This window comes from Girardinichthys multiradiatus, chromosome 21 (assembly GCF_021462225.1).
Source record: "Girardinichthys multiradiatus isolate DD_20200921_A chromosome 21, DD_fGirMul_XY1, whole genome shotgun sequence".
NCBI classification, from domain to species: domain Eukaryota; kingdom Metazoa; phylum Chordata; class Actinopteri; order Cyprinodontiformes; family Goodeidae; genus Girardinichthys; species Girardinichthys multiradiatus.
Window position 1 is genome coordinate 28,884,883 of NC_061813.1, and position 13,266 is coordinate 28,898,148.

The window sequence follows — 13,266 nt, forward strand, 5'->3', positions numbered from 1 at the left end:
TTCATTGTTTTTCCGGTCCAGAAAAACACATTTTTTACAAGCAGGAAGGCTCAACAAATGTGTTTTATCAATATCGGAAAATCCTAGAGATGCACCAATTGATTGGCTGCAGATTATAATCAGCCAATTTTTTCTTCATCAGCTTTGATTTGTGATTGATAGATCAAATAATACTAAAAATGATTTCTCCCCTATTCATTAATATCCTTAAAACTACGACTGTAAACCTTTTTTGGTCTATCAATGTATCATCCAACAGCATGTATAGGTGCATCTGATTTATTTTGGTTATTAAATGCAGAACTTGAATCTTTAATATATAGATTCATTATAGACAGAGTGATATATTTCAAGGAATTATTTCTGTTAAATTTGGTTATTATGGTTTACAGCTAATAACAAATAAGGTTTTTTAACAGATCAATATCATGTTAAAGCCTACACAGTCATGGGGAAGACCGCCGACTTGACCACTGTCCTGCAGACAGTAATTGACATCCTTCATATGGAGTGTAAGCAACAAAGCCTACCTGGGTCAAGGAGAAAAAGGACAGGACTGTTGCTTAGTGGTCCAAATTACTCTTCAAATTTAACAAAATTGTGTATTTCATTTAGAAATCAAGGTCCCAGGAGGAAAAGTGGAGGAACACATAATCCAAGTGGCATGAGATCCGGTGTGAAGCTTTCACAGTCGGTGATGATATGAGGAGCCATGTCTGCTGGTGTTGGTAATTGTGTTTCATCAAGTCCAAATTCAGAGCAGCTGTTTACCAGGAGGTCTTAGACCACTTTATGCTTCCCTCTGCTGAGAAGCTTTATGGAAGTGCTGAATCCATTTTCTAGCGGGACTTGAACCCCGTAGACAATACATGGAGAATTGTGAAGAGGAAGACGAGAGACACTAGAGTCAACAACCAAAACGAGCTCAAGGCAGCTATTAAAGCTACCTGTGCTTCCTTAACACCTCAGCAGAGCCACAGGCTGATTGCCTCCGTACCAAGCTGGATTTATGCAACATTTTGTGCAACAGGAGTTGTGCCCAAGCACTGAGTGCAAAACTTTACATTACAGGGACATACAGGGGTTGGACAATGAAACTGAAACACCTGGTTTTAGACCACAATAATTTATTAGTATGGTGTAGGGCCTCCTTTTCCGGCCAATACAGCGTTGATTCATCTTGGGAATGACATATATAAGTCCTGCACAGTGGTCAGAGGGATTTTAAGCCATTCTTCTTGCAGGATAGTGGCCAGGTCACTACGTGATACTGGTGGAGGAAAACGTTTCTTGACTCGCTCCTCCAAAACACCCCAAAGTGGCTCAATAATATTTAGATCTGGTGACTGTGCAGGCCATGGGAGATGTTCAACTTCACTTTCATGTTCATCAAACCAATCTTTCACCAGTCTTGCTGTGTGTATTGGTGCATTGTCATCCTGATACACGGCACCACCTTCAGGATACAATGTTTGAACCATTGGATTCACATGGTCCTCAAGAATGGTTCGGTAGTCCTTGGCAGTGACGCGCCCATCTAGCACAAGTATTGGGCCAAGGGAATGCCATGATATGGCAGCCCTAACCATCACTGATCCACCCCCATGCTTCACTCTGGGCATGCAACAGTCTGGGTGGTACGCTTCTTTGGGGCTTCTCCACACCGTAACTCTCCCGGATGTGGGGAAAACAGTAAAGGTGGACTCATCAGAGAACAATATATGTTTCATATTGTCCACAGGCCAAGATCTGCACTCCTTGCACCATTGAAACCGACGTTTGGCATTGGCATGAGTGACCAAAGGTTTGGCTATAGCAGCCCGGCCGTGTATATTGACCCTGTGGAGCTCCCGACGGACAGTTCTGGTGGAAACAGGAGAGTTGAGGTGCACATTTAATTCAGACGTGATTTGGGCAGCCGTGGTTTTATGTTTTTTGGATACAATCCGGGTTAGCACCCGAACATCCCTTTCAGACAGCTTCCTCTTGCGTCCACAGTTAATCCTGTTGGATGTGGTTCGTCCTTCTTGGTGGTATGCTGACATTACCCTGGATACCGTGGCTCTTGATACATCACAAAGACTTGCTGTCTTGGTCACAGATGCGCCAGCAAGACGTGCACCAACAATTTGTCCTCTTTTGAACTCTAGTATGTCACCCATAATGTTGTGTGCATTTCAATATTTTGAGCAAAACTGTGCTCTTACCCTGCTAATTGAACCTTCACACTCTGCTCTTACTGGTGCAATGTGCAATCAATGAAGACTGACTACCAGGCTGGTCCAATTTAGCCATGAAACCTCCCACACTAAAATGACAGGTGTTTCAGTTTCATTGTCTAACCCCTGTACATTCATGTAATATTCTGATTTTAAGAGGGACTGAGATAGTTGTAATTTATTAAAATTAATACAAAGAATTGCTTAAAATAAAAATGTGTAAGTTTCATATTTTTATTGAATTACTAAATTAATGAACTAATTAATTGGGATGCAACTTTACTATGATGCTCTTTTTTGAGTTTAATAACAACCAGATAAAGGTTTGGTACAAATATGTAGAATTTTCTTGTTATACCTTTTTATGATAAAAACTACTAGCTCTATCAAATAACCCACAGCTTTTTCAATTGCATGTGTTCATGCATCTCTAAAAAAAGTCAATTTGATTGTGATATTGTCCTAATATTATGTGTACCTTCATTATATTTATGTTTAAATGAAAACAGTACATAAACATTCATGAGGTTAGGTATATGTTTCATTGAAGATAGCATGTCTGCTGTGTGCTTTTTTATGCATCCTTTTACACATTTTAATCTCTGAAATATACAAAGTTACAGTCCTTTTGACCTTTATAGCCCTTATACTCCCCTATAAAATGTGGCTAATGAAGCAAACATTCAGGTGTTTAGTTGTAAAGGTACAGGTAAATACCATGTTTTATATATAAAAATGCCTGATATTTGACAGTTTCTCCTCCATTCGGTTGTCCTTCTGCACTTGCTGGTAATGATGCACTGGCTTCACCTTGGAGGAAACTGAAGGAACTTGGAGGAAGCTGTTTGCTGCTGAAGCCCCTGGAAACCCCTTCAAAAGTGTCTCTTTTTCCTCTCCGTCCAGACGGTCCACGAGCCCAGTCAGTCAACCAGTGCGGACGAAGCAGAGCTGCTCACTGTGCTCCTTTATTTAACACGCTGCTATGATCTTGCTGTAAAAAAAAACAAGTCAAAATAAAGATAACCTTTTAAACTACTGCTAAAACACAAGTTGAGATGAAAATAAAAATTCAGTCACTGAAGAAGACTTACTCATCTCTAGTTCCTTCTCACAGATATAGCTAATGAGAACTTTACAGGAGAAATTATTCCACAACCCTTTGTGGATGAGACCTGCACAGTCCTCCCCTAACTCATGACTGTGGCCCCAGTTGTCAGGCTGTCCGGGCTTCCACTTTCTGCAGGCAGACAACAGGGGACAATCATACAATATATTTATAGCACTCTTGGTTACAGGTAACTGTGCAGTGAAAGGCTGGTGGAAAAGAGAATACATTTTCCTGCAGCAAGTATTTTGTAATAAAAGAGGAACATTTTGGACATCGGATTTACAGTGTTAACAAAGATTTATCTTACTTTTTATATTTAAAAAAATAGGTAATCTCTTAATATTTTACATGTTGCATAGTCTTTTGTCAACTTTTTAAATGTTTTTAAAACAATTGTTTGCTCTGTTATGTAAAGAAAAGCAACCCAATAATTGTTCCTTACATATCTGGAAAAGTAAAATCTTCGTTTGTATAAATGAATAATTTTATTACATTTTTTTTGTACTAGTATAAATATTTAGCAGCTAGTCTATAAATACTTATATGTGTATTACATATATGTGTGTAATAGTAATTAAATTTTTTTTATTTTAAATTAAATAAAGTTAAAATGTACACTATGAAAACATTTAGGTGTCATATATGGAAATATATTATTAAGAAATATATTAATAGAAAGCATTTTGTCACATACAGGCAATAAGTCTATGTAAATATAAAAATTTTAAGAGAGAAACCGACATAATCTTGTGATGACTGGATTACAAGGACAGGGAAAAAATGAAAAAATTTAGAAAAATAAAAAAATTTTAAACAATTTAGGAGGAGCTATAAAAAGCCTGAGAACTACTAATAAAAACTTAAATATTTAAAGACTTTCTAGCTTGTTGAAAGTAAAGAATACAGATATGAACGGTGGTACAAAACTTTTCACATTACTGTAAGTTGGGACCCCAGTCAAGGATTACAACATGAATTACAACATGGACTCTGAACTATACATCATTGATGGCCAGTATAAATCTCTGCGCCTTTCAGCATCACAGTAATCTATTCCTAACCCAGCCCAGGAAGAGGAGGAGTCATAGCAGACTCCGATATCACTGTTTGAACAAAAATGCAGAGTTTCAACCACGCAGACTTCCAGCAGGAGAACCTGACAGAGGGACACAACGTGCAAAATGTCTCCTTGCCAGCGAGTAGACAAGTCTTCAACTTGGATCCAAAAGAGACTACGATCACGCAATCATAAGAACAAAGTTAAGTAGTGATTTTGCTGTTCGAGTACCCAGCATTCATTCATAAAAGGGTGTAATAAGACAAGCGTAGCTTGATCTTTTGAAGTGTATTTTCCCTCACGGCCTGGAGAAGAAGGCATTGGGACTGCAGCATCGCATGCCTTCCTGCATGCATGTCCATGTAGCAAGACCCACCCCACTGAAGCAGCTGAAAGTGCCTTTGTCATACAGTTCAGTCCATAAGTGGATGCTTTGCTTCTCTAAACTCGTCGCCCAGAAAACCTTTTCCTCAGCACGATTCATATAAAAGGTGATGTTTGGGCAGAGAAGATTAGTTTAGAATAAAATTATCAAAAAATCTTTGTTTAATGACGTTTGGTTTTTGTTTGTGTTGAGAAAACTCAGCTAAGGGCTAGCAGACTAACTGCCCAGCTAATGATGTGTGCTGTGTGTTTTTTTTAAGGGTGGTTTTTAAACACGGATCGGCCATAACGTTCGGTCAACGCTTTTGCATTTTAATCTTTTTATTGATGGTATTTTAAATGTACATGTTTGATTTTAAAGGAATGGTAACAAGCTATGATCTTCTTTTCTTAGCTTCAATTGCTAACGGCTAAGGTAACACGTGACTTATGTCTGCCATTTTATGAATCCATTAAGAATCATTTATCCAGAAAGGCTGCTAATTTCCAATCTACAAAAATAATAATTCCCTAAATATTATTTTACTAAACGTTATAGCTAATTAAACAATAGCTAAGAATCATTTCTCCAGGAAGGATGTTGGTTTTATTCAAAGTAATATTTCCTTAAATATTATTTTACTAATTAAAGGCAATTAATTAAACACCATTGAGAATTACTTAGATGTTGGTTTTATTCAGCAAATCATTCTTAAAATATCATTTTATTAAGATCATGTTTATATGACCTTGCATTATGAATGGAGGTTTAAGGTATCCCAATTATTGCCTAAATTAGTTCCAAGACTAACTTAACCTCATATCCAGACTCCTCAAGATAATCCTCGGTATTCAAACATAAATAACATTGAATGGTAATGTTGCATCATGTTATTGTTCATGGTTTTTAACCATATTTGATTTACTTGTTCATATTGTATATAGTTGGTCGTCTTTATTCTTTCATTCTGCTTGGTAGTTTAGTTGGATTGTTCTAGTATAGTAAAGAGGTTGTTGAAATATGGTTGACTTTGAGTTGACTTATTTTTGTTAATAAATTCTTGTATTTTAAGAAGTTGGGTGAATTTATTCCGTGTGTGCAGAGTTGTGCTGTTCAATAATGTCAGAGTTTGGCTCACCCCTTTCACTATTGTCCTAATACCACCGCCTTCTTGGGCTGGTATTCACCAGACAACATTTAACATACCAAATTATTATTTAAAAAAACATAAAATATTAAATGATATATTCATCATAATAATCACAGCACGTATATGGAATGAAATTGACTTAAAGCAGAAATTGAGAACATCACTCTAAGATCCAAGTTCAATTAGAAACAAAGTGTTTTGATATAAACTACAATGATTACCTAGTAATATGTAATTTAACCTGTAAACCTCCATTACATTTTATTTACACTACAACACATTTTATCTATAAAGGAATTGTGAAAACAAAGAAAAAACTCTCAATAATGATTTAGCACTGACATGAAAGCAGGAGCAGTCCCATCCACCCAGCGCCACACATTCTCCTCTTCGCTGTCTGTCAGGCCAATCCAGAAGTAGCCTTTTCCAACTATTTGCCTCTCAAGCCATTGCTGGGTGAGGAAAAAAAGCAGTCAGAGTCACAAGTGGAATTCTCAACATCAGCACTGACTGTATTCACATCCACTGACCAGATTTACACATCACCTGTTCCTCTTCGTCACTGATGATCAGTAACATTGCAGATTTTGATTCACAGTTTGCTTTGGAATCATCAAAACTGTGCATGTCTTTGGAAAAAAAGTAGCACTTGTTTTTGTAGTTTATCCAACCAAGTGGGCAACCTTCAAAACATTAAACAATTTCATAATTATTTGATAAAAAATGTACCACAATATTCTCTTATAAATTAAGTTTGTAGCCATTAATTAACAGCAGCTAAAAAATAATTTAATTTCTCTGTACAACTACTTACTGTATGGTTTTTTATGAATCCAATTCAATTCAGTTTATTTATTAAGTGATGCGTCACAAAAATTGTAATTTTGAGGCAACTTACTAGACAAACAGATCCAATATATACATATAATATATATATATCTATATATCTATATCTATATCTATATCTATATATATATACATCTATCTATCTATCTATCTATCTATCTATCTATCTATCTATCTATCTATCTATCTATCTATCTATCTATCTATCTATCTATCTATCTATCTATCTATCTATCTATCTATCTATCTATCTATCTATCTATCCATCCATCCATCCTATCCATCCATCCATCCATCATCCATCCATCCATCCATCCATCCATCCATCCATCCATCCATCCATCCATCCATCCATCCATCCATCCATCCATCCATCCATCCATCCATCCATCCATCCATCCATCTATCTATCTATCTATCTATCTATCTATCTATCTATCTATCTATCTATCTATCTATCTATCTATCTATCTATCTATCTATCTATCTATCTATCTATCTATCTATCTATCTATCTATCTATCTATCTATCTATCTATCTATCTATCTATCTATCTATCTATCTATCTATCTATCTATCTATCTATCTATCTATCTATCTATCTATCTATCTATCTACAGCCCAAGCATATAGACAGTTTTATTTAATTACATACATTCCAACTAGATGCCAGTTACAAAACAATACAGTCAAATTAAGATTATTATACTAATTGATGAAAGAGTTTTGCTGCAGAGAACTTCATTAGGTCACTGAATTTTAAACAATCCCTCGTCCTGAAGGGTTGTGTAGCTTCAGTGGCCAGTTGACTGCATTGCATCATTAACTTTTGTGCCACACGTGGCAACAGTGGAAAGGAAAACATTCTATTAACGTTACACTTGCCTCCAATAATGTTAAAGAAGTGAGAAAATGTTCGACAATAACACACTGCAATGCTGGAACTGATTTTTGGATTAACTTGACTGTCATCAGTATAGGTACTGATGCTACTAATCTATGGCCCCTACGAGGCCACATGGAAAGACCTGCAAAAATAGCAATCTGCACATTCAAGTTCACATTCAATGTGGGAGTTTTGCTACAAGGTTAGTTCCTAGCAACTAGAAGTCACTCTAGTAAAGATCTACTGTTAATCTCCATGATGTAATGGTTTGGTTTCTCTGCCACTAGAAACCAAATAATGTTTGAAAACATCTAAAGAAGAAATAAGATGTACCTGGGGCTGACAGTGCTGTAGGATCTGCCTCATCCTGTGGAAAAGGCACTACTGGACTATGAATCGGAATTCCTGGTAGCCCCGGTGGACCCACAGGCCCCGGGGGTCCCACTGGTCCAGGTAGTCCTCTTGGACCTTGTTCCCCAGCTGGTCCCATTGGTCCGCTGATACCGGGTGGGCCTTGCAGTCCTGGCACACCAGTTTGGCCGTCTCTTCCAGGTAGACCGGCAGACCCTGGCTCTCCTTTAGCTCCTGGAGGTCCAGCTCTGCCTCCTGACCCTCTAGAGCCTTTAGGTCCAGGACTTCCAGGTACACCTGAGAGGCCCTTGAACCCTGGAAGACCTGGTGATCCTGGTGGACCCTGCTCTCCTCTCGATCCTCTCATTCCTGGAGGTCCCTTTTCTCCCTTTTCTCCCTTTGATCCAGTCTGACCAGGTGATCCTTGAGGTCCTCTGTCCCCTCTTTGTCCTCTCGGACCAGGTGGGCCTTCAAATTTAAAAGAGTTGTTTAAATTGGGGAATAAATTCAAAAGAAGTTCAAATACGGCTCCTGTTACTAATATTACTTCTGGAAATTGTGGTTTAAATAGTTTTCACCATCCACCTGATTACTCACCTTTTAAAATAGTGAAGTTTGTTATCAGCTGTGAGTGCTTGGTGTCCACCAGCTTCATCTCCTCCATGATAATAGAAAGGCTGGTGACCTCCTTGTCCAAACGAGCTGCCAGCTCCTCTTGCTGTAACCTCAGGCTGGCTGAATCTGTCCTCACATCTGTCACGCTGTCGTTAAGGTTCTGCAGGACATCTGAGTGACGGGCAATGGTCTCGGAACAGCTGCGTAGGTCATTCAGGTTCAAGTTTATGGCTCCCAGAAGCTGCGTGGTGAAGCTCATGTTGCCCGTCACGCGGTCCATAGTTTCCTCCAACTCGTCCACCTGTATTTCCACCCGGTCAAACTTTGTGGATGTGAGGTTGCAGAAGTCCCTCTGCTGGTCCATGATCTCCCTTAGCGTCTGGTCATGAGCCTCAGCCAGGCTACTGGTGTTCTGCAGCTGGCTGGTCATGAAAGCAAGTTGTGCCCCCACATCTTCCAGGCTGTCATTGTTGGCTTTAGCCAGACCTGTGGCATTGCTGGCTATGACTTGCAGGTTTTCCACTTTTCCACGAAGCCACTCTGCATCGGAGCGTGTCTGCCGGGCATTCTGCTCCAGGTTTTGATAGTCATTGCGCATTTTGTGTATTGCTTGGCTGGTTTCATCAACCGATTGCTGCAGAACTGCAATTAGACCTCTCTGCTGGGCTTGAGTGAGGTTCAGATTGCTGATGCTGAGCAGTGCCTGGTTTTGCAGTTTCACTTGCTGCTGGAGCTCCCTCTGCAGTCTGCCCGTGTCCTCCTGCAGACTCTCAATGATGCTGCTGTAAGACTGCAGAGTGCCGTTTACAGAACGCAGAGTGGCCGTATTGCTGTTGAGCAGTCCCTGAATGGTACCCTGGCTGCTCTGAATCTCTGAGCCTATGCTCTGCAGCTGATTCAGCTTGACTTGATCGCTGTGGACGTGTTCCTGCACTGCAGATAACTGCCTCTGCAGGGCCCGGATGTTGCTCTTGAAAGCCTGAATCTCTGTGGTGGTGTTCTCTGACTTCTCTTCTGTTTGATCATCTGAAATTTAACATTTGCACATACAGTTGCAGAAATCTCTCACTGTCTCATTTTAGTATGTTTATATAATATCTAATATAAACCTACCAAGCTTTTTTAGATCTGTCTCGACAGCAATTATTTTTCCGCCATAGTTTGCAATACCTTCAGACACACTGTCGACTCTTTGCACCACTGCAAAGAAAACAGAAGGAGAAACACAAAGGTTAGTGTTATAATCTGATTAAACTCCTTTAAACAGACTAATGTCAGAAGGGCCTCTGGCTACAGACATCAAAGACTTCAGAGAAGATACAAATAAAATATCTTATTAATACAACAAGAAATCTTTTCCATGTCTTGTAGGCATGTAATAAATGTAGGCTTTGTTAAAGTAATTCCTTGGATTAGACAAAAACTGGACAAGGGGTGTATAAATGGAGTTAGGAATTGTGCAACACATATGAAAGCAATGATTCAGCAATAGTACTTGGTGGTCAGTGAGCTGGAACAAGACTGGGGATGTATGGAGGGACAGAGGCCAGGGCCCTGGGGGAAAGGGACTGACATCAGGTGGGGAGATAGGTTGTGAGTGTGTGTGTCGGGGGATCGGGGGGTTCTTCAGTAAACAGAAGGATCAAAGACAACCCACTGGAGACAGACAGTGTTGCAGGGAGGCTCTTGGAGCTCCCACAGGCGACACCAGTGTTAATTTCCTCTGGAATGTGTCTGGGATTCCAGGGAAGCAGCCCACTTCTACCATCCGCCTCTCCAGGGGGAAACTTCCTCCAACTGAGATTGCCATGGGTTCTTGTACTGGGACACTGTTAACCCCAGCAGCTAAAACAAATGTAATGTTCAAAAGCCTTTTACCAAATAGACAAGACGGGATGATGATGATCCCTGCATAGCTCCCAGTTTCATTTGTGCTCCCACAGGAACCAATGTTGGCTTGAAGTGTGTATGATTAGTATTTTTTTTTTTTTTAATCAGTCAAGAATATTTCTTCCTACATTAATCTATAACCTAAATGAAGCGTTAATCCTATTCCAGTCTTTTACCATCAAGCTAAACACATACACTGAACTTTCATCCTAAATTGCTCTTCTTCACTTAAATACAGGTCCTTCTCAAAATATTAGCATATTGTGATAAAGTTCATTATTTTCCATAATGTCATGATGAAAATTTAACATTCATATATTTTAGATTCATTGCACACTAACAGAAATATTTCAGGTCTTTTATTGTCTTAATACGGATGGTTTTGGCATACAGCTCATGAAAACCAAAAATTCCTATCTCACAAAATTAGCATATCATTAAAAGGGTCTCTAAACGAGCTATGAACCTAATCATCTGAATCAACGAGTTAACCCTAAACACCTGCAAAAGATTCCTGAGGCCTTTAAAACTCCCAGCCTGGTTCATCACACAAAACCCCAATCATGGGTAAGACTGCCAACCTGACTGCTGTCCAGAAGGCCACTATTGACACCCTCAAGCAAGAGGGTAAGACACAGAAAGGAATTTCTGAACGAATAGGCTGTTCCCAGAGTGCTGTATCAAGGCACCTCAGTGGGAAGTCTGTGGGAAGGAAAAAGTGTATCAGAAAACGCTGCACAATGAGAAGAGGTGACCATGGTATCACTGTGCTCAATTGGCCTGCCAACTCTCCTGACCTGAACCCCATAGAGAATGTGTGGGATATTGTGAAGAGAACGTTGAGAGACTCAAGACCCAACACTCTGGATGAGCTAAAGGCCGCTATCGAAGCATCCTGGGCCTCCATAAGACCTCAGCAGTGCCACAGGCTGATTGCCTCCATGCCACGCCGCATTGAAGCAGTCATTTCTGCAAAAGGATTCCCGACCAAGTATTGAGTGCATAACTGTACATGATTATTTGAAGGTTGACGTTTTTTGTATTAAAAACACTTTTCTTTTATTGGTCGGATGAAATATGCTAATTTTGTGAGATAGGAATTTTGGGTTTTCATGAGCTGTATGCCAAAATCATCCGTATTAAGACAATAAAAGACCTGAAATATTTCAGTTAGTGTGCAATGAATCTAAAATATATGAAAGTTAAATTTTCATCATGACATTATGGAAAATAATGAACTTTATCACAATATGCTAATATTTTGAGAAGGACCTGTATAAAGCATCTCTAAAGTCCATACACCCATGTTAAGATGTTAGTTTTTGTTGAAGCAAAAGCTTAGATCACATTAAATTATTTGAAAAAATGGTTTCCTGGGCCGTTCTCTGGGCCTCCTCCCGGTGGGACGTGCCTGGAACACCTCCCGAGGAAGGCGTCCAGGAGGCATCCGGTATAGATGCCCGAGCCACCTCACCTGGCTCCACTCGATGTGGAGGAGCAGCGGCTCTACTCCGAGCCCCTCCCGGATGGCCGAGCTTCTCACCCTATCTCTAAGGGAGTGCCCGGCCACCCTACGGAGGAAGCTCATTTCAGCCACTTGTATCCAGGATCTCGTTCTTTCCGTCATGACCATAGGTGAGGGTAGGAACGTAGACCGACCGGTAAATTGAGAGCTTTGCTTTTCGGCTCAGCTCTCTCTTCACCACAACGGACTGGCACAGTGCCCCCATTACTGTGGCAGCCACACCAATCCGTCTGTCGATCTCCCGCTCCATTCTTCCCTCACTCGTGAACAAGACCCCGAGATACTTAAACTCCTCCACTTGAGGCAGGAACTCCCCTCCAACCTGAAGAGGACAAGCCACCCTTTTCCGGTTGAGTACCATGGCCTCGGACTTGGAGGAGATGATCCTCATCCCAGCCGCTTCACACTCGGCTGCGAACCGCCACAGCGCATGCTGTAGGTCTTGGCTAGAGGGCGCCAGCAGGACCACGTCATCCGCAAAAAGAAGAGACGAAATCCACTGGTCCCCAAACCAGACCCCTTCCGGCCCTTGGCTGCATCTAGAAATCCTGTCCATAAAAGATATGAACAGGACCGGTGACAAAGGGCAGCCCTGCCGGAGTCCAACATGCACCGGGAACAGGTCCGACTTAGTGCCGGCAATGCGGACCAAACTCCTGCTCTGCTCGTACAGGGACCGGATGGCCTCTAATAAAAGGCCCCCGATTCCATACTTCTGGAGCACCCCCACAGGGCATCATGAGGGACACAGTCGAATGCCTTTTCCAGGTCCACAAAACACATGTGAACCGGTTGGGCAAACTCCCATGAACCCTCGAGCACCCTGTAGAGGGTATAGAGCTGGTCCAGTGTTCCACAGCCGGGACGAAAACCACACTGCTCCTCCTGAAGCCGAGGTTCGACTATCGGTCGGACTCTCCTCTCCAATACCCTGGCGTAGGCCTTACCAGGGAGGCTGAGGAGTGTGATCCCCTGTAGTTGGAACACACCCTCCGGTCCCCCCCAGTCTGCCAGTCAAGAGGCACTGTCCCCGACTGCCACACAATGTTGAAGAGGCGTGTCAACCATGACAGCCCTACAACATCCAGAGACTTGAGGTACTCAGGACGGATCTCATCCACCCCTGAAGCCTTGCCACCGCGGAGCTTTTTAACCACCTCGGTGACTTAGGCCTGGGTGATGAAAGAGTCCAACCTCGAGTCCCCAGCCTATGTTTCCACCACGGAATGCGTGATGGCAGGATTGAGGAGATCC

At 41.1% G+C, this 13,266-nt stretch overlaps 1 protein-coding gene across 1 annotated transcript in view; it reads right to left on the reverse strand.

Annotated features, from left to right (window-relative positions):
• Window positions 1–2,742: 2,742 nt before the first annotated feature.
• The window catches only part of LOC124857633 (collectin-12-like), a 62,173-nt gene continuing 51,649 nt past the window's right edge, over window positions 2,743–13,266 (reverse strand). Inside the window, exons 4-10 of the mRNA XM_047348953.1 lie at window positions 9,711–9,797; window positions 8,580–9,623; window positions 7,965–8,450; window positions 6,445–6,581; window positions 6,241–6,350; window positions 3,311–3,456; window positions 2,743–3,210 (exon numbers count right to left, since the gene is read on the reverse strand). Coding sequence (XP_047204909.1) covers window positions 3,200–3,210; window positions 3,311–3,456; window positions 6,241–6,350; window positions 6,445–6,581; window positions 7,965–8,450; window positions 8,580–9,623; window positions 9,711–9,797 — 2,021 coding nt within the window. The 3' untranslated portion in view covers window positions 2,743–3,199. The remainder of the gene's footprint in view (window positions 3,211–3,310; window positions 3,457–6,240; window positions 6,351–6,444; window positions 6,582–7,964; window positions 8,451–8,579; window positions 9,624–9,710; window positions 9,798–13,266) is intronic.